The sequence below is a fragment of the Calypte anna genome, chromosome 3, assembly GCF_003957555.1.
Source record: "Calypte anna isolate BGI_N300 chromosome 3, bCalAnn1_v1.p, whole genome shotgun sequence".
Lineage (NCBI taxonomy): Eukaryota > Metazoa > Chordata > Aves > Apodiformes > Trochilidae > Calypte > Calypte anna.
In genome coordinates, this window is record NC_044246.1 from 30545158 (window position 1) to 30570759 (window position 25602).

At 40.3% G+C, this 25602-nt stretch overlaps 1 protein-coding gene across 4 annotated transcripts; it reads left to right on the forward strand.

Annotated features, from left to right (window-relative positions):
* Window positions 1-127: 127 nt before the first annotated feature.
* Window positions 128-22922, forward strand: RMND1 (required for meiotic nuclear division 1 homolog). Of its 4 annotated transcripts, XM_030446603.1 has the most exons (13): window positions 168-190; window positions 2543-2605; window positions 3155-3672; window positions 7928-8036; window positions 11805-11880; window positions 12221-12260; window positions 15789-15889; window positions 17127-17233; window positions 19262-19326; window positions 20176-20252; window positions 21546-21666; window positions 22415-22531; window positions 22771-22922. In XM_030446603.1, exons 3-13 carry the CDS (start codon window positions 3169-3171, stop codon window positions 22801-22803), a joined length of 1350 nt encoding a protein of 449 aa, XP_030302463.1. In that variant the 5' UTR covers window positions 168-190; window positions 2543-2605; window positions 3155-3168; the 3' UTR covers window positions 22804-22922. The 4 variants fall into 4 exon arrangements, with proteins under 4 accessions (XP_030302462.1, XP_030302463.1, XP_030302467.1 ...); XM_030446602.1 differs by lacking the exon at window positions 2543-2605 and having other exon boundaries at window positions 128-190; XM_030446607.1 differs by lacking the exons at window positions 168-190; window positions 2543-2605 and adding an exon at window positions 603-619.
* The last annotated feature ends 2680 nt before the right edge of the window (window positions 22923-25602 follow it).

Genomic DNA, 25602 nt, shown 5'->3' on the forward strand with positions numbered 1-25602 from the left:
CCCCCCGGAAGTGGGTGCGAGGCGCCCGGACGTTATTGGTGACTCAGCCTCGCCCGCCGCGCGGCGCGGCACGGCGACGGAGGTGGCGGGCGGGCGGGGCCTGGCGGGCCGCGCGCCCTGGCGGAGCTCGGCGGGGCGGTGGGCGGGGCCGCGGCTCGGGCGGCGGAGAGCGGCTCGCCCCCTCCCCCAGGTCAGTGCTGGCGCGCGGCGGGAACCGCCTCGCCCCTCCCGCCGCGGCGGCGACGGGCGGGGCGGGAAAGAGAAGGGAAGGGAGGGGAGGGCGGCGGTGTGGCTGGCCTTGGCGGCTCCCCGCCGCCGGTCGGAGCTGCACGGGACCCTGTTCTGGCGAAGGGGGGGCTGTGTAACCCCTGTTGCGACTCCCCTGCAGCCTCCCCCCCGGTGCAGCGTGGGGGTGGTGGCACGGACGCCTGCGGGCTGGGCCTGCGCGGCGCCCGCAGGAGGAGGTGGAAGAGCCGGAGCGGCCTCTCCCGGCCTTTGGGCCGGCTCTGATCGTGCCCCCAGCGAGAGGGCCGCGCGTCCCTCGCGGCACGGCTGTAGGCCTAGGGAGGGGAGGCAGCTTCGGGGGTTAAAAAAGAAGCCCGGCCCGATGGAGATGGAGGTGGGGGTGGGAAGAGGGTCGGGAGTTTTCTGACCCCTCCTTCCTTCGTCCCTGGGCTGCCTCCGCCGTAGCCAGAAAGCTGCCGGGCCGTTCCCCGCGTTCCCCCCGCTACTCTGGTACCGTGAAGGCCGCCCGCCACCCCTCTGAGCGCCCCCCGGCGGTGGCGCAGCTGGGGCGGAAGCCGAGTGTGACGGAACGGAGGGGGAGGCGGGCGGCCTAGCAGTGGTTGCTCCCCGCGCCCGGTAGGGGAGCCCGTCAGCCGCTCGCCGCTGCAGGGCGGGGCGGGGCCCAAGCGCCTCGGCTGCTGCCTGGGGCGGGGGCGACGATGGCCGCGCTCTTCCTGCGGAGGCGGGCGCCTGCTCCTCCCGATTGGCCGCCTGAGCGGACGGCTGCCCGCACCCTCCCCCCTTCCCTCCGGCAGGCTGCACGGATCGGAGCGCGGCCTCTCCCCTCCCCCAGCCCGGGCCGCAGAGGGCGCTCAGGGGGTGGGGGCGGGGCTGCCGCAGCCGTTGTTTCCCTCAAGGGAGAGACGCGGGGGAGCGGGGGGGGCAGAGTGTTCCGGCAGCAAAGTCAGGGCTGGGATGGGCCTGGCCGGGCCTGGTCTTACCCGGAGAATTCTTCTATCTTGCTGTCTCTTTCTCAGTGAGCTTGGCCTTCCGCTGGAAAGGCACCGAGCGCGGACCAAGTGTGTTGTGTCACACTTAAGTGTTAGAGAGGCGTTGGAGACTAAAGCACAGCTTGGTTCCTGCTGTTGGTAGGAGGCACCTGCTGTCTGGTTTTGGTAGCCCCTTTATGGATCCTGTCTGGGTACCTCTGGCGTTAAGGCTCCTCGGTGGCATTTAAGCTTTACTGTCACTTCTTCCTTGTAACTTGCTCTAAGTCTGTGCTGTTGAAAAATCACCCCTGGAATCACCTATGTTTTGACACAAAGTTTTGTTGGCTAGGAACACAGGGATTTACCTGGCATTTATGAGTCTCTTTTCGCTTGTTAAACCGTGTTGCTGGAGACTTCTCCCTTTGTTCTGGCTTTCCACCACCTCGAGTTTAAACTGCTCAGCTTTTCAGCCATCTTGATGATCCAGAGGTAACAGGCTTTTGAAAAAGGCAAATGTAGCTTGTCCTGAGCAAGAGTCTTCTGGGTCAGTTTTTAAACGCAGGACAAAATTAAAATCAAAATAATAAATAGTTTATTCTAGTAACTATGCAGATAACACACAGACTGTATCAAAAGCTACAAATGAAGAGCATGTATCATTTAGCTATTTTCACAGAACCATAGAGTTGTGACAGTTGGAAAAGACAGAGCTCTAAGATCAGAGTCCAACCAGTCGTAGCCTAAATGTGGTTTGCTTCCTTTTGTTTTAATTTGCTATTTTTTTTAGAGTTGTATGCCTCTGACATCAGAATTAGTGTACTGTCTCTCCAGTGTAGTCTCTCTTATCACAGAGTGAGGTTTAGTTTTAGTTTATTTCAAGCTGTATTTGTATTGTGCCAGCATCTAGGTATCCATGTCAGGGTAGAGGGCTTGCTCCAGTCAGGACACAGTGATTTGTTCTCAAAATGCTTATTTGAGCTATTACATAAAACATATGGGTGGTATTGAAGATCTTTCTTTACACAGTTTTTGAAAAGTAATCTGAGATCAGCAGTTTTTTCAAACTATACACGTTTTTTTAGCTACTAACTTACTTAAGGTGGATTTTGTGTCACTGGGGAAATGGTGAATAAAAGCAGGTAGGGGCAGGGACTTTATGCTGCAATTTTTTAGCAAGTGAAGCCCACCCACTAAGGTATTCAGTCTACTTTCTAGGAATACTTTTCAAGTTCATTTCATCAATTTATACAAGTTGATGGAAATATAATAGTCTTCCTCCTAGTTTTGCATAACAGGTTAAGGATGCTGTCACTCTTCTGTCAGCACAGGTCAGTTGGCAAGCAGGTCTTGTGGTCTCTGCAGCACGGATGTGTACCTGTAGGATCAGGAAGGTAACGTGACTGGCTTGACTCTCACTCTGCTCCTGTCAGATGAAGAGAGCTGGTTCCAAGCTTGGCTGTTTGCAGTACAACTGTTTGAGCTCATGCTGATGAGTGCGTGTGTTCTGTATGTGACTGCCCGTACAAGCACATAGTAAATCTAATTGTTGCTTTTATTATGCATAAAATAGTGATTCACAGAATCTGATGTCCTCTATAAGGTGTGTGCTTGCTCTCATGAGTAATTTTGTCAGTGGGGTTACTGAGAGTGCAGATTGCTACACAGAATGAACATCAGAGGAAAAAGATGCGTGCTTACATTCTGATGTAGCAACCAGTTCTCCTTTTTCACCATGTGTTGCAAGCACACAGCTCAATAATGTGTTTTGGTCTTCATTATAGCATTCCCATAGCATTGAAAAAAACGCTCTTCAGTCCCACCAAGATTTATGTGCTTAAGAGTACTAACAGATGCAAAAGGAGTCACTTTTTAGATAGGGGGAAAGTAATATTTCTTTTTAAAGTGTTGATGGATGATTTTGGTTTTTGTTTTAAATACAGTTCTGAGGGAAGCAATGAGACTGAAACTTCTGCACCTTCAGACTAGAACTTTCCACGCTTTAACAGCAACATGCCAACACCAGAGCTTTAATAAAACTGGACATCTGCTATTAAAGCTGGCTAATGAAGTTGAGAGAACAGCTCACAGAACAGCAAAGTCTTGGAATTTGTGTGCTCTGAAAACTGCTTCACCTTGTTTGACAAGTCTGTGTGTGCAAGTCACAAATTGGCAGTTGCTCCAAGGAAATGCATCAGCTTTGGCAAGAAATGTTTGTTACCTGAATGGAGAGATTTTTTTTACATCCTGGAAATTTTTTGGTATGGCAATGATGGAACACTACAAGTTTAATACAGAGCATATTAAAAAGCTTTGGAACATATCATCAAGATTCTACTCAGTTGTATCAGCTGGTAAAATTATTCCAAAACACAGTGACAGGCCAGTGAAGAGGCCACCGAAGGCACCAAGGACCAAGCAGCCATCCAGAACTAACCAGCCACTACTGTCAGACATGGAGGTAAAGTCTAAAGTTTACAGTCTGTGTAACATTAAGGGAACTTTATCAATGAAATTTAGTTTCAGATTTGGGTTTAGATTAACATTTTAATTAAGTAATGTGTTTATTTGGTGAGGAAGATTTCATTATTTACCCTGGTGTGGCCACAAAGTTTGGAACTCTGCAAGGAGAAACAAGCTTGACAGAAAATAGTGTGTCTGGTATTTTGAAGATAAAATAGAGATTTATGATGTGTAAACAGAAGAGGAGAGAAGATAAATAGTAAAGCGGGAAGGTGATATGCATTTAAAATAACTTCAAGTACTCTCAATTCATATTTAACATTAAAGTCTAGCTCTCAGAATAATTCTTTCCAGTCCAGCCCAGTTCTACTCAGTTTTAAGGCTTCACTGAAACAGAAAGTAAGATGAAAGTGAATAGTGTAAAATTCCAACAAAGTTTCAGATGTGAAATGGAAGTGTAGATGTAGCCTGTGTTATTTGAGGAAGGTTATTCCATATGTAGAAATAGCACCTTGATCTCCGGATGCCTCGGTCTGCAGAGTAACTGCAGCAACAAACTGCTTTGCATAAAATAAGATAAGATTAAGTGGAACGCTGCATACCTGTGGCTGTTTCTTCTTAAGATAGTTCTTTGCAAACCTCAATACTAACCAAGTCAGATCTGAATCATACATGAATGAAAGATCTCCAAGAACAATCCTGGTGTCAGAAGTGTTACTGTTCTCCTCAAGCTACAACAACTGAGTTCCAGAGTATTGTAGATGAGACTGAAACAAGTATTGTGCTTTCAGAAGTAGCTTCCACATTATGAAATACATGGTCTACTGAGTATGAGCACAGAAACTGAAGTTTTGATGCTTGCCTTCTCATCATCTAAACTTCTTTTTAATATTTTGTATGGGGAGGAGGATGTTTCAAAGACTCCATCACAGACAATTTAGTTCCCACTTGTATTTTCCTGTTTTGAAAAAAGCAAATGAATATTAGTCCTGAAACCCCATGTATTGTTTCAAGCTTGTTAGTCATGCTGTGACATTGCATTCAGTGGTCGCTTCTTGTTTTTGGTTTAACTGAAGTGACAATTTTTAGATTCTTTTTAAATGCCAGCTTTGTATGCAAATAGTTTCTTTTTTTTTTTGCATTTTCATATGTATGTATAAAAGAAATATGCACTGCTATTTATGCTTTCTTCCATTGTGAAGCAATGATCAACTGAAATAATAATATACTTCTGAAGAAGTTTCCACATGGCAAATTGCTGTGCCAGAAGTCACATAAACACAGGCCTAACAAAAACATTTGCTGTTTTTTAATAAACTCCGTGTTGTCTTGGCATATATACAGTACTATTAAAGGGGTGCAGATGTGCTGTCACCTTCACTGCAGGCTCACAGTATTTTGAAATACAAGTATAGAAATATAGAAATTAATATTAGAGTATAGTAAAATATAGAGTATAGAAAAATGAGATCTAGAGTCTAGAAAAATAAAATGTGGCTCATTTCTGCAAGATGACTAATAGAAGTAGAGCAAATTGAGATCCTTGAGGGTTGTTTTTTTTTTTCAGTGCACTCTGTTTTCCCTACATCCGCGTGGCATAATAAACCTGATTGTGCCTTTCCGCACTCGTGTGATCACCAAGAGCCCTCGAGCAAAACAGGCCCTATTGCCAGGGCAGCTGGAGACAGGCTGCTTCGTTTTCTCCTTTCTGGTCTGCCCCTTGAGGCACCAGCTCTACGCTCACTTTTGAGGTTCTCAGATAGACGACCTCTCATGATCTCTGGTGTTTTGTGTCTGGGGAGGCCTGGCAGTTGACACCTTTCTTTTGGAGAAGGTCACCAGCCCTCCCCATCGCTGGTCTTCATGGTGTGTACAGGTATAGTGCTGAGCACCAGCAGTGATAAAGGGTTGTAGGACCAGTTCTTCCAGGTAGATAGAGCAGTTACTTGAAAGCAGTTTACTGGTTTAGTCAGTCCATCAGTGGGTAATACCACTACTCAGTTTAGTTCATTGCATACAGACTGATGGCATGAAAAGCCTCTGAACTACTTTTTAATGCTGTAACCATGTAGTCCAGAAAAAAGCTTTAAAATCAAGTATAGATGTAGTATTTACTATCCTTAAGACTAAGACTAATTCCTGTGGTGATGTGACAGTTTTAAGTTCTACCTGCAGGTTTTCTTTCTTACAAAGTTTGTATGCTTAAAGTGGAAGGGATGTAGTCAGAAAGTAGGATGGTGGTGAGTAGCTGGAGTTTCTTTCAAATACCAGAACAGGTCTTGCATTCTGTAATTTTGAATTTTGCAGGTGGAAGTGTCATAGCAGAAAGCATGGGATTAAGGCTGACCAGCCAGTTAACATGTCTATTTTAGGATTAATTGAATCACTCATTACACTATAGATTTTTTGGCTATGTCTTCACCAACTGTTATGGGAGCTTAGACATTTAGAGAGCCTGTGGTCACATATATTTTAGGTGTCTTAATAACAAATTGTACTCAATCCAAATGTTTCCCATCAAGCAAGATTTTACTGAAAATTTAGATGAAACAGTGCATGCTGAAAAAACATATCCAAAATGCTATTTCAGACACGTAGTCTTAGCAGCAAGCTTCTGGTTCTAAGAAAATATAAAGTCTTAATGTTGAAACTAAGATTGCAGAAGACAGGAAGTTTTCATTTAGTGCATCTGCACTTGAAATAACCAATAGCACAAGTCATAAACTCTGGAAAGCATAGAATAGGATAAACATTTTCAGATTATATACCAATTAGAAGATACATTTTTGCTCCCTTAGCTCTTGTTAGAAGACTTTCATGGCAGAGCATGTATACTTCTAAAATCTGAGTTTTCAGGAAGAGTCTGAACTACGTATTTTGCATTGGCAGTTTAAAGATTGAGAATGGAATTATACAAATTAACTTTTGAAAGATACTGCAGCCTGGGAACTGAAAACACAGTTCTATTCCACCATTAACTCAGCCTTGTAGCCCAGTCCTGTTAAAGTTTACTTTGTTAGTGATCACTTAATTAAGATGTGTAAGCAAATATTTGGAAACAATAATGGAATGTTAACATAAGAAGGTTTAAATGTGTGGCCATGATTCTGATGACACTAGTTGGGGTGATGGGGCCCCCAACTAGTAGTAGAACATGTTCTTAAGCCTTGCTGTTCAATAGTGTATGACTGCTGCAAGACTTTAATTTGGATTTTAAGTTGAAGTGTACTGTGGGTATAAACGCTTGCAGATAGCTACAGTTCTTTTGTTCATTTGTTGTTAGTTACATCTCCATTTGTATTAGTTACAAAAAGCTGGGTAGTGTCCGATCCACAATGAGACACATAGCTTTCTGCATATCTTCCACTATATTGTACTGAAAAACATTATCATGGGACATACATGGTATTGGAACAAAGAAATCAATTTAAAATGAGTAGTAGAGTTTGTAAATCAGTTTATTGCGACTTTGATTATCAAGAAAATCTTTACACAGATGACCTTCTGATTTCTTTGCCATGCATGAGTCTGTCTCACAGTTCAGTAACATTTATCCAGGTGTTTGTTTCAGTATAATATTTCAGTTATTTACCTTTGGAATACTGAGACAAGCTCTGACTGTTTATTGTCTGACTGTGCTGTCAGTTGAGACTGTGGTGTTAATGCAGGATTCAGCTTGGGGGAGCACTGCAGATCTGCAGCACCTGTGACTGGTCTGAGAGGTTTATGATTTCTGTGTTGCAGTGGTTCATATCCTGGGTGTTACCTCAGCAGCGAGCTTTGTACTTGGAAGAACATTATATTTGCTCTTGGAGCAGACTGGGATAGTTGAATTTGTCTTTGAAATACAGATTTTAAAGCTGAGCAGGGGTGTCTTGCTTTTGATTTCAGTGGTCAGCCAAATATGTAGGATATATGTAGCTGTAGGATGGGGCAGTAGAGTATGGCTCTACTGTAATAGCATTGATGGGGATTCAGGGAAGAAGGGTTCACTTTGTGGCTCTATAGCAAAGTTCTTTGTGATGACATACTCATGTCACCTGGCTTGATCTTTGTGATTTTGCTTCCCCACTTAGCAGGGAGCAAATAATCCTGTGAGTATTTGTACACCAGCTAGACAGCATGGCAGTGATATCGTAGAAAAGAGTGAATAAATGAAAAATGTCACTCATGATAAATTTGAGGCAAACAGTTGTCTTATGAACATCTTGATTGAGCCTTTCCTAACTCAAATCTTTATTCCTTTGGCACAGAATCTGATGCAGTGCACAGCCTTTGCAACAGCAGATGAATATCATCTTGGTAATCTGTGTCATGACCTGACTTCACAAGGATATGTTGAAATAACAAGTTTGCCTAGAGGTAGATTTTTGAAACATATTAAAAATAATGTTATACCTTGGGAAATGAAATATGGGTGTGGTATATAATTTTTATAACTCAAGTATTTTTATTCTGGTAATTCACTGGAATATATCATACAGCCTATAAAAACATTGCTCTGCTTGAAAATTCCATTTGCTTAAAAAAGAAAACATAACCAAGCCTTTCAGAAGAGGAACATAACCAGCACTTGCTGGTTGCATATTATAATTTTCCAAAAATTAGTTATGCTAAAATTACTGAAAAATTAAATGCACACAGAAAGTGATTTCTGATCCAAAGAATAAAAAAAATCACCAACTCAAAAAATTCTGAAAGTTTTCTTTATTTTAATTAACCTTTCGTTAATGTGATACTGTAGTGCTTCAGCTGTCAAAACAATTTTGTATTTTGAAGTGTTGCCTCTTCTTTACCATACCCACACTTCTGTTAACGTAAATCATTAAGGGTTGGAGAGGAAGGCATGCAAGAGAGAATCTTTTAAGTGAAATGCAGAAGAACACATAAATGCCTAGTTGCAGTATAGAGAATAGAGTTAATACTTTTTTATTGGGCCAAGTATATCCTAGAAATTCTTGGCATGCTTTACTTTGCTAGGCTTCAGCAAAATTATTAGCTCTGGTTTCCATACAAAGTATCTCTGAAGACTTGGGAAAGTGGGACTTGGAAATAGCTGAGGTATATACTACAAGAGAAAATAAATGGAGCTTTTTATAACCAAAGGAAACTTATGCCCTAGTACAGCTGTGATTTGTATATGTTGGCAATAGAATGATTTGTTTTGTTGTGTTGGTTTTTTTTAACAGAGTATGAATCTAAGAAAATGACAAATAATGACATTTCAGTAGAGGTTACCAAGTACCTATCTACCTCTCACTTCATAATGCAAGTGCAATAACACTCCAGTGGGTCTGTTTTAGACAGGAGTTAAACTATTATCACCTTTCTGAGAAAGGTGAAAATGGTAGGACAAGGTGCTGTAAAGCATAGGCTTCAAGTTCCTTTGCAGTTTCTTTGTGTTAAAACCAACACTGATTTCACAGCTTTGTAAAAAGTTGTGCACAGTCCCCAGCATTACTGTGAGTTACTGTAAGGCAAATGTTGCTGTTTGTGGTATTTTTCCATGGGGTGTGGATTTGGCCATTATTTTCATATGATCCATAGATTTGGTTCAGAAGGGACCTTAAAGATGATCTAGTTCCAAACCCCCTGCATGGTCAGCGACACGTCCCACTAGACCAGTGTTCAGAGCCCCATCCCACCTGGCCTTGAACACTTCAATGGATGGGGCATCCATAACTCTTCTGGGCAACCTGTTCCTGTGCCTCACCACCTTCACAATAAAGAATTTTTTCCTGATGTCTAACCTGAATCTACACTCTCTCATCTTAACTCTGTTCCCCGTCTTGTAATGCCCTTACATGCTCTTGTAAAAAGTCCCTCCCAGCTTTCCTGTAGGGCCCCCCAGGCTGCTCTAAGGTCTTCCTGGAGCTTTCTCTTCTCTAGGCTGAACAACCCCAACTCTCAGCCTGTCTTCATAGGAGTGGTGCTCCATCCCTCTGATCATCTTCCTAGCCCTCCTCTGGACCTGCTCCAACAGCTCCATGTCCTTCCTTATGTTGGGGACTCCAGAATTGGACACAGCACTCCAGGTGGGGTCTCAAACGAGTGGAGTAGCTCACTCAACCTGCCAGCCATGCTTCTTTTGTTGCATCCCTGGATACAGCTGGTTTTCTGGGCTGCAAGCACACAATGCTGGCTCATGCTAAGCTCCTCATCAACCAACACCCCCCCAAGCATTCCTTCCTCAGGGCTGTTACCATTCTCTGCCCGGGCTATATTTGTGCTTGGGATTACTCTGACCCACATGCAGGAGCCTACAATTTGCCTTGTGGAATTTCATGAGGCTGGCATGGGCCCACCTCTCAAGCCTGTCAGGATGCCTCTGGATGGCATCCCTTCCCTCCAGTGTGTTGGCCATGCCACACAGCAAGTCAGCAAACTTGCTGAAGTAACACTCAGTTCCACTCATTTCTTCTTTATGGTGTATTTTTGACTCTTCGCAATAGATACTCTGTTCATCAAAAGTCTGGAGGAAGTAATGGTGAAAGGATGCTGGATTGTGCCAGCAGATCTGATGTTTTGTGGTGGGAGTCTTGTGCATGTAACAGTGGTTGGTTACCAACTAAACATTTTATCTTGGAACATTGAAAAATATTAGCACATAGAAATTGGCAATTATTGTGTAGATTTGTTGCTTTGTTGTGTTCTTCCTAAGCATTATTCTTCTTTTCAGCTTCTTTAAAAACATCTGAGGGACAGGTCCTGTTCTCCCACTTACAGTGGACCAAATTCTCTTCAGTTGTGTATGTTTTGTCTGGAGTGGCTAAATAAAGATAAGAGGTGATATTTTAAAAGACAAAAAGGAAATCCATACAAATGTGAGTTCCAAGGTGAACTCAAACTTTGTTCTAGTGTAACTTGCTCTAGTGATTCATCAGATCATGTGTTTCTGGACTGAAATAGAAATGGAAAAAAAAAATCTTTAAAAGAGTTCATTCATACAGACCAGCGTGTGTGTACTCACTTCACATATTGGCAAAAGTGTATTTGATACGTAGCCATCTCTCTCTGCTGCCTTAGTTTACCTGTCCACTGTGGCTTGAGCAGTAAAGCAAAGAGTGGAATTCATACACAGGCTGAATTCTATTCCTTATTGCTTCATTTGTGATCTTGCTGCAAAGAGGTTGAACTTCTTAAGGCTTAGTTCTTAGGCTCCACAAAGTCCTGTTTGTAGACTCTCGATTTTTAAAAGAGGTAGGGGTTTGCTTGGCTAGCTTCTACTAGTTCTGTAACAAAGTGACTTGTGCTGGAAAGTAACATTTTTCTGTCAAAATCACTTAGGATTTCTAAAACTTCATCTACATTAGCATGTAGTACAGTGGAGAAGACCTGTAGAGGGAAAAAAAACCAGAAAACCAACCCTGTTTTGAGAACACAGCATCCACATTTTGTATGTTTTGTGTCGTTCTATTTAAAGAAGCTCAACTGTGGTCCTTTGTAACAGATGCCCATCAGTGGCTGGAGTGCCATAAGTGTCTTTTGAAGCTCCTCTTTCAGTTTAGTGTAATTGGGGGGGAAAAATGCATTTTGTGTACTTGGATATTGTTCTGCAATGGTCATAGAAGTGTCGTAAATGAGGATGTCTGGAAAATCTGTTTCAGAAGTACATCTCTGATTGAAGGAGAATGCAGATATACTCTCTTCTGTCTTGGGGATATGCTTTTTTTCAAAGTCAGCAAAATTTGAGTGCAGATTGGTCCCTTCCTATATAGAAAAGAGAAATACCCTCTGGGCAAGCAGATTTGAATGGTAATTTCTCTGCAACTGTGGGCAAACTTTCATAGTTCCCTCACTTTGCCTGTCTGCTTCTGAATTATGTTCCTGGTTATTTACTATGCCCTGTATCAGTTTTTCCTTAAGTCTTCTGTTCTTCAAAACTTAGATTTGATTAACTAAAGATTCCAGTAAAGGTCAGCATAGTGGCTGGGTCTGTCTAGAGAGTGACACTTCAGAGAAAGAGTAGTTTGCTCTTTTAGTTGTTTCCTGGCAAGCATTTTAATCAGAAAAAATATGAAACTGGCAGATATGTTAGCATGTACTTGTTAAAACTGGAATTCCGTGCTTACAGCTATAATATTTAGAAGTTTGATTTTTTTTTCATTGTTTTCATATTTTTCAAACTAGATGCTGCAAATGTCCTGGTGATGGGTACTGAGAAATGTGCAAAAGAAGATGATCCTGGCATGATTTTTTTCTTTAGGTAAGTTATGAATCATGCTCGAAACATTTCTTTATTCATAACAATGGTGTGAAAGAAGTAGTGCAGCTTGCTAGATGATTGCATCATATTATCTCATGGAACTCAAGGAATAACTATCCAATAAGAATGTGGGGCTTTTTAATCAGAATTATTTAAGTCGTTAACATTCTTTTTTTTTCATTAATGCATGGTTAAAAGCAACTATTACATAGATCTTTGTGAAGATAGTATGAAGTCTCTTGATTCCCAGTGACAAAAATTACAGCTGCACAATATGAGTATAGGATAGAAATTTACTTAAAACAGTATAATTACACCTCAGTTTTCCTTGAATTTACAGGGAGGGGGCTGTTGTGTTTTGGAATGTGGAAGAGAAAAGTGTAAGTAAAGCAAACTCATTTGTTAAAACATAAGTGGATGTTTTGTCAGTCCCACAAAGCCCAACATGATTAGGCCTTGTTTGTGAGCTTTGATCTCTCCATGAAAGAAAAGGACTGATTCTTCTCCTAATGAGTGCAGGTGCTTGCCTGCTGCTGCTCTGAAGTTTCTGAGTTGCTGATACCTTTGGAACTTGTCTTTCTGCACAAAATGAGCAAAAAAATGTGTAGCATACAATTGGATAAGATTTTATACATAAGGAAAAAATCTGATCTCACACTAGTGAGTTTGACAACTCTTGTTGTTCTGCATCATGAAGAAGTAGATAGAAAAAGCAGGCTGTGGATGGTTGTTTGCAAGGCACTAAATGTGGCAGACAATGGCTTAGAAGTAAAAGGGTTCACTGTAGAGCCATTAAAGTCAAAACTATTTGAATCTTCATTTGTACAGTTTTGAAAGAGACAAAAGCTTCTTTTTAGGGGGGTTTTGTGTGTGTTTCTAGCAGCTAGCAAATTTCCAAAAGTAAGATTTTTATTGGTTGGTATAATTGTTAAAATATGTTGATAATGAAATTACATACCCTTTATGATAAATTTTGTACCCTTTAGTGCACCTTTGGAGTGGTATGCCAAAGGTATATCTGTTTTTATTAATGTATTATAGTTATTAAAAAGTATAGATATATGTATTGGGGTTTATTACTGTGGTGAAATAAAACTGGATTCTAGATAGAGAAGTATTGACTGTCTGTAGGCAGAGTACGTGAGATTAAATGGTGCACTAGATGGATGCATGCACTGAGATGCACAGAAGTTCACAGGAAGGTTTTCAACAAGATAATTGAAAATACAGAGCAGTTGTTTCCAGATACAAAGAATTTCTGGATTCAAGTTTGCTTTTTCTGTTACAGAAATGTTGCTGATTTCCTGTCTGTTTTGGGGGGGGTTCAGTTTATGAGCTGGCCTACAAAAAGATACTGGTTCTCCCTTCAAACCCTACCTGTAGCATACTTAGGATGCTATGGCTGTAGCTATACTACTGATTCACAGTTATTACTGAAGACTACCTGACTAACTGCTGTTGATTTTTATGGGTTGGGCACCTCTCTGCAGTGGAGTACTATGAAAAATCTCATTATGTTGTGCATTCTTAAGTACCTTTGAAAATTTGATACAGCATTTTTCTTGTCAGTACTAGTAACCTTAGTTGGTCCCTTGCTAGCTTTATTTGTAGAAGAGGAAAACTGCTGCTTTTTGCTTACTGAAATCATAGCGGTTTAGCTTCCAAACAACTTGCTTAAGTAGAGGAGATATTTTTATGCATGTTTTCGTGAACTGAAACAAAAAAATCTGGTCTGTAGAACAGAAACTGAAAGCAATTCAGTGAAAGAGCACGCAGAGAATTACTGAATGGACAAAGTTGCTTTTAAAAAGCATACTCCAGAATGAGTGTTAGGAGAAGAAATGCTATTTTGAACTAAAGGACACTTTGCAGAAGTATTAACTACAGACAGATCATGAATACAGATTTAAAACTTAAAAATACCCTTTTTGAATACCTGAGTAGGGAGGTTGTACAACAACTTCCCTACCAAAAATAGCAAGGGCAAAAAGCAACACTATCTTCAAACTGGAGTTTCATCTGTTTATTTTTTGGTCGTTTTTTTGTTTGTTTGCTGTTGTGTTTTTTTTTAAGAAAATTGTGTAACAGAATTGCTTGTAATGGCTAGAGTTGACATTTAGTGAATCCAGAATGTCTCTTACTAAATGCACTGTGTCATAAGAGGCCGTTCTATAAAATTAAATGAGGCCTAGAAGAAACTCACATCAGTCAGGGGAAGCCTTTTTATTCCTCTGAATAGATAAAAGAAAGCTACCACTGAAATACAGTTTCTCATTATCCGGAGCAATGGAAGAACTTTGTAGGTATGGATTTTACAAGACATTCAAACTTCACAGGATCAGTTTTGGTCTGTAAAGCTTTGTCTTGCTTACTGACCCTGGGGAGCCCAAGCTGGTTGTAGTTCTGGAAGGGACAGTTAGCCTGTTACCAGCATAATTACTACTAATTAGTAATGGCTTCACAAAGCCAGATAGAGCACCTGGATCCAAGGGAACCAACTCTTGAAGTCTGGCATGCTGCACTATGGTTTGGCTGTTAATTCTGGAATTGTTTTATGCCTCTGGACACAGCATATCTGGTTGGCCAAGCTGACTGGCCTAACAGCAAATACTTCCTTGCTTAAAAAATGACATTTTTTCATACCTGTTTTTACCACAGTACTTGGAATATATGGCAGTTATTAATCAATGTAGTATTGTACTGAGGATTTGGAACAAGCTGTTGAAGCTGTAGGGTTGAGATTTTTTTTAGTGAAAAATGTGATCATGTCTTACCTAGATAGTATCACCAAAATTCTTGAAAGGAATAAAGCAAGCTAGCACTGCAAAGGAAAACCCTCTTGCAGGTGATCCAAGAGTTGGATTTTTTTAGAGTATTTAACCTTGAGAATGTGCTTCATGAACAGTTTACCAGCATACATTTTTGCACTTCTTCATTGTTATGAAGAGTGTGTTTTAGGTATAACTTAATAGAAGATTCATCTTTTTAAAGAATTTAGGCATCAAAAGTGTGTTGTGGGGTGTTTTTTTGGTGGGTGTTTTTTTTATGATTGGCTGTTGTTTAGGCTAAATACATTATGTATATTAAGACCTGTTGGTGAGTGATTTTATTGGTTCAGAATCTGTTCCATTTGCGGAAATATTTTTATGAGGGGAGCTTTGTAGCCCATAAAAAAGAGCAAGGATGAGTCAGATGTCAGAAGAGAAAGTTTTGTGAAAGAAAAGGGCTCTTTCCTCCTGTGTCAAGTTTTAGTGTTCTTGAGAATAAAATGATAATGAGATTATGCCTTCAAGTAAAACTGCACATTATAACTATTTACAGGGTTGAATGTGGGCAGCCGAATCCATTTTTACAGATTTCTGTAAAAGGTGATAAAAGATTTATGTTTGTTTTATATATAAGTATATATAACCCAACTTCTGGTAACTGGTTTTAGCAGCAAACTAGTTTGGCAGAAACACTCATCCAATGTATTTATTCTAAAGATCCATTCCCATGCTCAAACTAGTTTGGCAGAAACACTCATCCAATGTATTTATTCTAAAGATCCATTCCCATGCTCCCACTTTTGCCAGTATCTTGTACATCTCATTGTTATAATACCGAATATGTCCACATTGTCCTTACATCTGCTGTGGTTAACCCTTACCCTGTTTTTTATGCAGTCAATAAATGACATTTTATCTTCACAGATGCCTCACAATTCATAGCCACAAATTCTTCCACACAGCTACAGATAACTTAAAAAGTAAACTGTGATAATAATTTCTTAGCACACCTCTTAGTTGTTATTTAAATAACGTCAGCATGAAGGTTAAATTAACTTACTTGTTCTATGCTATATCTTTATAGAGCGATAGTATATTGCATGGTAACTGTTCCTGTATGTGCAATTCTCTACTTCTTAGATGAAGAATATCATGCAAGTGCTGGAGCAGCATGAAATTGAGCCATATGAAGTTGCACTAGTGCATTGGGAGAATGAAGAGATGAATTATAGAATAGGAGAGTAAGTATTTTGGTCTAAAAGCTAACAGACAAAAACATCTAAAACAAATCCAAGCAAAAGCAGCTAGTAAAAATACAGTTTTACTCGTTGTCAAGTGAGTAAGATAAGGAAAGGAGAAAGGAGAAAATAGTAAATCTAAATTGACACATTTTGCTGAACTGCAAGTAAGGGCCTTTGTGACTTGGTTATGCAATAGATTTTTTAAGTTACAGAGCTCGATGGCTACACAACTGCACGTGTCTTCAGCAATCCCAAACAAAGACTATGTACTTCATGGAAATAAATATGCATTATGTATATCTACAAACTGGATTTTAAAGAGGATTTTCTGCATACAATTTCCTTGCTGCCCTCCAGGTTCATATAAAAAGATGTAATTTTGCACATACTTCACTTCTTAGAAAAGTTACAACTTGGCAAGTTGTTTTGCTTTGTTAAATGTAATCTTTTCCTCATAAAAAGCAAGTGATCTCCACAGTAATATTTCTCAGTGTAAGTTATAAAAATTATCTGTATTTCTAACAGCACCAAAACACAACTCCTAGACAGGACACTAACACTAGGAGCTGAGCTTCACTGGGGCATGAGCTTATTTAAAGTAACCTGGGAAGAGGACAGATTTTTGGTTTTGTGTTTCCCTGGCCATTTGGAAACTTTATGTACAATCCAGATGTGTACTTTGTGATTCCTTGCAAACACAACACATTGTGTTTATGCAGTTTTCATAGTGAGATTGCTGTGATAAACCTGAACGACTTTAATGGCCCTTTTCTTTGCTGTTGGCCCCTGAAGTAATAGAAGTTTCAGGGGAAGTAACCTTGTAGCATGGTGGGAGTGATGTTTGTAAAAGCAGCAGAAACAAAACAGAAGGATACTGCACTAGATAGAGAGCAGGAGAGAGGCCAGCATTAGGGCTACTTACTTACTCTGAGCTTCCTCTGACTATGTGTCAATATAGCAATGCTGTAGTTACCATTATAGCTTGCTGCAGTTTCATTTTAGCATAGAAAATTTGGTCATAATATTAGTCTTAAAATGAGGAACTAGTTTTCATTGATTTGGTTTTGTTATTGTCAAGTTGGAAATGAGTAAAATGCAAGGATGGGAATGATGTCCATGTAGATATTGCATGTTTTATGTAAATAAACAACCAACCTTGCTTGTGTTGTTGATTGTTCTTTAAATGTTCCTTTTTGGTGGCTTAGTCAATGAAGATACTTCAATCCTGTTTTAACAGAGGCCAGTCAAAGCTTCATAAAGGAGAAATTGTAATAAATTCTGAGCTGGGTAGTGATGAAGTCGTTCTGCAGAAATTTGCATTTTCAAATGCCCTTTGTCTTTCTGGTAAGTCAGTATTGTTTATAATAACAGCCTCTGCTACAGGTTTTGTGAAATGTCATAAGTGGGACTTGTACAGTGACAGGTTGGAGAAGACTTGGTGTCTGGCTTAGGCAAACTGTATAAAGATTGATTGTGCTTCAGTGGGAGGATTGTTTTCAAAGCTTTTACCTTGTTCTCTGTAAACTGGAATTACCTCATTCAATGTAAATCTCCTTAAATATGAAGAGAGCACATTAAGAAATAATTTGCATAAGATAAACATTCCACTGAGCATCCTGTTCCTCCACCCTAGAGAACTATTCCAAGATAGCAATGAGTGTAGAGTCCAGTATTAGAAACATGTCGATAGTTGTAGGTTAACTCATTCTGACATCATTTCCCCTAACAAAAAAACCCAAATTCCAGCTAAAGAGGTAATGTAGAGCAGTGATTCTCAGATGGGGAGGTGTACCAGTGTTGAAGGTGTGCACCAGAGTCACATGTTTATTAGCCATGGCTGCAGGCCATAGGTGGCACTTTTGTCAGGAGAGAGCAGGAGCTATGGGGAAGAAGTCAGGCTCAGCAGTGGTGCTTGAGTAAGTTCCTATCTCTGCTGCTTCACACCTCAGAGGAGGTAGGAAGTAAGCAGCACAGCAGTAAGGCCATCCTCAAAAAGACCTTTAAAGGAAATCTGGTTCATCTGTCCCCTACTACTTTTAGGGTGAATTACAGGACTCCTGTAGAATTGGGGACATCAAGAAACAGAATGCATGTGTTTGAAGTGAAAAAACCTCTTGATTGAGGAGTACAGCATAACTAAGTGGTTCTTGGATACTGAAGAAAAGCTACTGAGAATTTTAAAAGCCTGTAGTTCCCTGTAGTTTTCCTATTCATAAAGCCACTGCATGAAAGAGTGGTGCCACATATCATGGAGATTTATTTGCAGGAAAAAATTTGTACCAATTTATGTTAGTGTGAGATATGAACATCATAAAGGAAAACAGCTTAAAATAAAAAAAGAATGCAAATCTCTACTCCAAGTCGAATTTATGACACAGCAGAAAACAACCTCTGTCAAATAATTGATAATAGCTGAAATGCTTCTTGGCTTTTTCACAAGGGCTAAATCAAATGTTGTTTAAGTCACTGACTTGGATTAGGCATCTGAACTCAAAAGATGAGTGTGAAAAATGCTTGGCATTGAATTTGCTATCAGTGGCCTGACTAGATGATACTGATTACTACCACTTAAAAGTTCATTTTGACAATGAAATCTTCCTCTGATTCTTTTTTTCTGAGTGATTGGGCCTAATTTTTTATCTATTACTACTGAATTCTTGTCTGAGAATCTTAAAACTAAAGGCCAAAGGCCTGAGTCATATCTTCCTATAGAAACATCTTTCCAGGCTCAACCTGAAGCATAGTAGAATTTATGTTGCCATTGCCTGTGCTGAACAGCTTCCACAGAAGAGAAGTTACATCTTCAGTGAACAGTGTATTCACCTAAAAAAAATGGGAGATTGCTTAAATTTGAATTTAGCTTCAGCAAGTAAAGTGATGTGTTAATATAAACTAATTCTTTGTGGAATGAGCATGCTGTGTCAAACACTCGACAGATGGAGAATTAGAGTTCTGCAGGACATGAGAAATAGATCAGACTCTTGAGCGGCACCATATGAAGCCAGCCTGACTCCAGCTTGCCTCATTATCTCCAGACTCCTTGGAATGCAGTTTTCAAAGGCTTCATACATACAGGAGAGCACTTATCACAGAACTTTGGAGCTGAAGCAAAAACTCTCCAGTCATTTGAACCAATCATTAGGAGAAGTGGGCTGGGCTCACGGAGGTTCTGCAGGCAGAGCTGTTGTCAGTGCCCAGCCCAGATGTCCATAGATGTATGAGCATTGATTGTGTGACACTAACAGTGGCTTGCTGCAAATAATGCTTGTATCAGTGTGTTTTGAAGCAGCATGTTGGCAGATTTAAACTTAAGACTACTTGGAAGCATATATACTTCTTATAGTGTTCTTCTGTGTCACCTCTCTGTTCCAGTAAAACTGGCTATTTGGGAATCATTATTGGATAACTTTGTGGAATCCATACAGTCAATTCCTGAGGTGAGGTCATCTTCCTTTTCTTCTGTGCTTTGTTAAAGATCAGTCCAGATACTGCTGAGGATATGGAAAAAACAACTGAACACTTAACATTTTTGATGGTAATGCTATCAATACAGAGAAGCTCTTAACACCTGCTGTGTGGTGGAACAAGAAATCATCAGTCTTTAAAGGGCTGGGAGTGGATTCTGCACTGGAATGTTTCCCATGTTGTGCCACTGTCACCTACTACTCTTGAATGTGTGTGTGTAACAGGGCAAGTAGCATTTAGAAACCTGGCCAAACACAGTGTGGCAGCTTGGACTGAAAGTTGTGTGTTTTAACTTTATATAATGATGAGTTTGAGTGAATTACTTAAACTGCAGTTTCTCGCGTGACTTAATGCAAGTACAAAGTCCATATGGTGTAGCATAAAAATGAGATCTGTAGAGTTTAAAATGGAAAAAATTTTTATTTTTTTATGAAGGAAAGAAATGCTTAATACAGTGTTTGCTGTAAGGAAAATGCCTACAAAAAGGCTAAGTAAATGTAAGGTAGAAGAACAATAGTAGAAAGAAAAAACCAAATCATCTCTAGTTCAGGAAATAATTCATAGAAAATGCTCCAGTATTGTCTTCATACTGATGGCATACTCAGTGATTATTGGAAAACCTGGATAAGCAGTTGCACAGTGATACTCTAAAAAAGCTAGATAAGCCAGCCACAAAGCAAACAAACTCAAGTGTTAGCAAGTATTATACGTATTCAGATTTTAATTGGTTTACATCAGGCTGTAGACATCTAGGCTTAACTTCTAGGACAACCTCTAGAACATGCTACTTAATCAAGTAGTGAAAACTTTGTACTTTGCAGATACTGAAATCACGAAGGAAGGTGAAACTTTCTCATGCAGATGTGATGCAGAAGATTGGAGAACTCTTTGCATTAAGGTAACATTTTTTTTGTTGTTACACCCAAGACATTGTATTCGTTTTAAAGATACAAAGAGCAGAATACACACTAAAGCCAGTGGGGTAGGTCAGGGGGGGAAGTCTATGTGCTGTCACGTTAGTCAGAGGACTCCCTGCTTTACTGTCTCATTGATGGCATCTCAGCTATAAACAGGCATTAAGCAGTGTGCTGTAAATAGCAACATTTCCCTTTTCCCTCTCCTGGTCTAAGCGTGCATGTTTCATAAGCAGTAATTACAGAAGGTACTAGAGTATGCAAAGGATACCAGGAGGAAGCACAGGGGTATGCAGAACTGTTAACTATGGCCTGGAGATAGTAAAATTTTTCTGACAGTTCTGTTCTTCCCTTGACTTAATCAGAAACCACTGCTACATGGTAAGAAGTTAATGAGGTTTGTTTTCTTCTACACTGAAACTTGGCCATTAGAAATACAGAGCATTACACACAGACTTAAAAAAAAAAAACCTACAAAACCAGTGAAGAGCGAGCTACATTTAAAAATCAATTCCTATTTCAAACAATACATTTTGTATTCTTATGTGAAGGACTGTTAAGTAATTAACAATAGTTTTCTAAGTGTCCAAAGATTTCTATGAGAAGTAGGCTGAGGATGGGAGATCATAGAATCATAGAATTGGCTGGGTTGGAAGGGACCTCAGAGATCATCAAGTCCAACCCTTGATCCACTACTGCTGCAGTTACCAGACCATGGCACTGAGTGCCACATCCAGTCTCTTTTTAAATATCTCCAGGGACGGAGAATCCACTAATTCCCAGGGCAGCCCATTCCAATGCCTGAAATCTTGGCTCTTAGCCTGTATTAAATGTTGAGACAACCACCTGGTTCTGGAAGGTGTGCTGAGCTCACATAGCCAGCGTGCAGCCCCAGTTACAGTTAAGAGTTCTGAGGCAGAAAAAGGTTATAAGGAATTGCCCAGTAACTTTAATTCCCCCAGTAACTTTAATTCATGTATTTCAGCAAGCTGCTAGTAGAGTCAAAGACTTCTCTGCAGATATCAGAGGTTAACAGTGACAAGTTGAGGAGGCAGTGCTCAAAATTACTACAAAGTACAGTATCCTCAGAGTTATTTTAGGAGATAACCAGTTTTAAACAATCACTGCAATTGTATTTTTACTATGAAAGGAGATTCTTTCCATATTGTACTTTCAATTATAGGAAAATTATCCTGTTTCTTCTAAGTGCTATGTAAATATTTCCTCCTGTATTCACCTATAGGAAGTTTTAACTACTATAATCCCATTCCTTTTAGACACCGTATAAATCTGAGCTCAGACCTGCTAATAACACCTGACTTCTACTGGGATAGAGAAAAACTGGAAGAGCTTTATGATAAGACATGCCACTTTCTCAACATTAATCGTAGAGTTAAGGTAAGTGTCTTACTGTTATGAGAATTTTTCATGTTCAAACAAGGTGTCTTTGGCTCATCAGGGCTGCTGCTCCACAACTGCCTTGTATAATTGTAGAAACTGAACAAAGAATATAAGGATCCTATACACTATCCCCTTTTCCATGTGTTCATTACCCACTTTCATCTTTTACCCACTTCAGGTTAACAACGCTGCTTCATATGAATGGCTGCCTAGCTCCTGAGTCACTAAATTAGGTGTTAAGTAGTTGTAAGAGGAGATTTTATTGTTTGAAATGCTTGCAGGAAAACAAGTTTTAAAAAAATTGAGATACGAAGTGGCCTTCTTACTAACATGGCCATCCAGGTCAGCTCACTGAAGGGCAACAATGCTTAGTGCTGAACCAGAGTAAGAAGCATGAAAACTCTGCACAGCAACCTTAAATACTTGGTTACTTTCAAGGTATTCCAATAAGCTGCATCTTCTTTTGCGTCCATTTTCATAAGTATCAAGCAGAACCAGTTTAATACCCGCAGGTGCCTCTCTAAACTTCTGTTATTCTTGTGAACCTATTGAAATAAATGATTCACTTATACTGAAATTTCAGTTGCTTGCACACGTTGCCTTAGAAAACTTTCTGATCACAGAAAAGTGTTAACATCTTTCTGTTTCTGTTGAGTGAGCCTTTCTGTGGATTGTGATCCTTTATTTAGTGATCTCATCCCACTTCTGGAACCCACATTTCCCATGTATTTGGAATCTCCTACAGGTAATGAATGAAAAGCTTCAGCACTGCATGGAGCTGACGGACCTAATGCGAAACCACCTGAATGAAAAGCACACTCTGCGTCTCGAGTGGATGATAGTAATACTCATCACCATAGAGGTTGGTGGGGCTTTTCCACTATCACACTGAAAATGTAATCACAAGTGCAGTTTACATATTTCATAATTTGAGAATCAATATTACTTTATTAATATGCTGTACAAAGGGATTATTCTTTAGTTCTTTAGCAAAAAGTTACTTGCTGTAGTTATTTTTCAGATTCTCAGTTACAGTGTAAGCTGTTTTAAGGTTTATTGAATCAAATAAAAATTCCTATCAATGTGTTTGCTATTCCACAGGTTCTGTTTGAACTTGCAAGGGTAGTCTTCTGACAACAGAATAAACTCAGGAAGAAGAAAACTGAAAAAATCACAACCATATGGCTCAGAAAATGCGTGTCGTGGAATTATGTCTCTTGATATATAAAAATACATCTTCTATTAAAATTAATTTTAAAAAAATAATTCTGTGAACATTATTCCTGATGAAGTTTTCTAGTGAGTAGTCCTGGATGCATGCAGGACTGATGCAGGAAGAGATTTGGCTTTGTCTGCTTAGTAAGCAAAGACAAGGCTGGATCCCTTCTGTGCTGACTGTTAATCTGGTGAAGCACTCTGCTGCCTTGTCCCCTTGACAGTTATAAAGATGTTAAGTACTAAACTACTTCATGCATTTCTGACTGATGACAAAGTTTTCCCTTGTTTTTCTCCAGCTCTTTCTTGGATAGCCATGATGCTGTCCCAAACTTGGAAACAGCAGTAGTATTCATTCTCCTTAAGTTACCTGGCATGAGTTTAATATACCAAGCACATGTATTTAATATTACATTCAAGTCTATCACAAAAAGGTATTTATATACTTGTATGGGAATGTATTTATTTAGAAGGCATTTATATAAAGGGTGAACTTTACCCGAGGCCACTGGAGCTGAAGCAGAATGAGAAACTAAAGGTTCACAAAATTTCTCTGTTACCAGATTGTCTGTCCTATCCTTTTACCTGATTCATACAAGCTAGAAGGAATGAGTCAGCATAGGGTACCATGTCTTAAACATGAGGTAGAAATTGATTGTTTTGGGATTTTTTTAATCTATTGCTAGTCTCCAAGTCTGTAAATTGCTGTCTCCAGAATGTTACAACTTATATGAGAAGATGAGGGGATCTTTTCCCCAACAATTTTTCTTTCTATATGACTTTTCAGGAACAAGTATGCCACTATTTTATCACTTCTTCTCAAAATCAGGTTAGTTCAGGGTACTGCCTGAGCAATATAGCCTAAGAATTTTATTAAAAGCTCCAGAAGCATCATTGAGAAGCCACAGTGACTAAATACAGGCTAGAAGTGTGATTATGTTTGCAGTAGTTTACTGTTGTCTCTTCACCTGAAAACAGTATTTCCAGATGAGTAGATTTTTAGATTCCTGTTGAACACATCAAAACCTGGGGAAGAGAAAGAGTCAGGCTGTGGAAAAACAGATGACTGCAAACCCATCCATTTGCCATAAATTATGTTACCAGTACCCCAGGAGTCACCTAAGAAGCATCAGATCCTCTTCAGAGTAGGCTTTCTCCTCAGAGTAGCTTATACCTGGAGGTCTACATTCTGGAACAGCTCAGCTCCCACTGCTGTGAGCTGCTGAGAAGGTCTGAGACATCCACCCCACTCACAGAAGCCAATCAAGTCATTGCTGGCAGCATCTTACAGTACAGATATACAGTGCAGAACAGCTCCTCAGCACCAGTCTCCTGGCCTGCCCAGGGTTACAGAAATGGTACATCAGATTCTGTATTACTTAATCCAAGTAAAAAAGAATTAGGTTACTTTTAAACTAATTTTTCCAGGAAACATTTTTCACCCCTTTAGACAAATAGGCTGCTTTTTTTTTCCCTGTCTGAAGCTAACACAAATGCTTAAGTTCCCATTCATCTCACATTTAATGTTCCAGTTTGGAAATTGTTTTAATGAAGTAATTTGAGGATTCCTAGATGCTCTTTAAAAGCATGAAGTGTTTACACTTTTTTACCTTAAGTGTTTGTCTTTGGACCATATTTAAGCGTTACCAAGTCAAACATCTCAAACTGAGAGATGCACAGTTACTTTTGGAACCTTAAATCAGTTTCTGTCAGCACAAAGTCGAAGTCATAAAATCACACTCTTCCCACCAAGCCCCACAAACCCATTTGCTGTGTGGCTGTTCAGATTTGCAGCTTCAGTTAGGCTTTAAGCGTATTAAAACTTTGTATTCCTCCTGTTCACAATGTACCCAGTGGCAGCTGCATCAAAGTATGGAGGGCTTTTTGTTCTAGCAAGTCACCATACAATCTCTTCAAGTGGGAATATGTAGTGAAATGAGGCAACCAGGTGCCACTAATTGCCAGGTAGTGGGCATGAGCTTGTGTTAAGCCCACCTGTGCCTGATCAGGGAGGGCCCCAACTGCGCATGAGCAGGATCAGGGGGCCAATAAAAGGTGAGGCTTGAAGCACAGGCTCAGCTCATTCCTGAGCAAGCCAGTGGAGAGGTCAGTCACTCTCGGAGCAATAACACCAATCCAGGCTAGTCAACCCTGAGGGCTATAGGCTCAGAGCACTATTTGTGAGTCTCTGCTGGAACACCTGGTTGGACCTTGAAGCACTGTGCCCTAAAAGAGTTTTGTCTTGCTACAGGAATATTGTCAGTATATTACACATAGAGAACTAAGACCACGTAGGGACGTTGTGTATCAAGAACCTAACGTGAGCTTTCACAACACATTCAGAAAGCAGAGCCCTCCTGCCACCAGGCAGTGCTCAGGAAACTCTTCTTGCCTGCAATCCTTAATTCTGCTTAAACCTGGAGATCTCTGGGGACCTTGTGCAAGTGCATGCATGACCTGGCCTGGAGGAGGTTTTACGGCAGAGGCTCCAGTTCCAGCAGCAACACAAAACCTCCTTAGCTGTGGGAACACGCTGCTCTTCCTTCTGCCTTATCCACCACACGCCTTCATAATGTAACTGAAAAGAACCATCTTCGCTACACAGTGTGCACCATTCCAGTCTTTACAAAATGGGCTTATTCTGACCAATAAGGGTCACCTGGGGGGGGGGGGGGAATGCAACAGCAATAAACACAGAACATACAAGGAAAAAAAAAA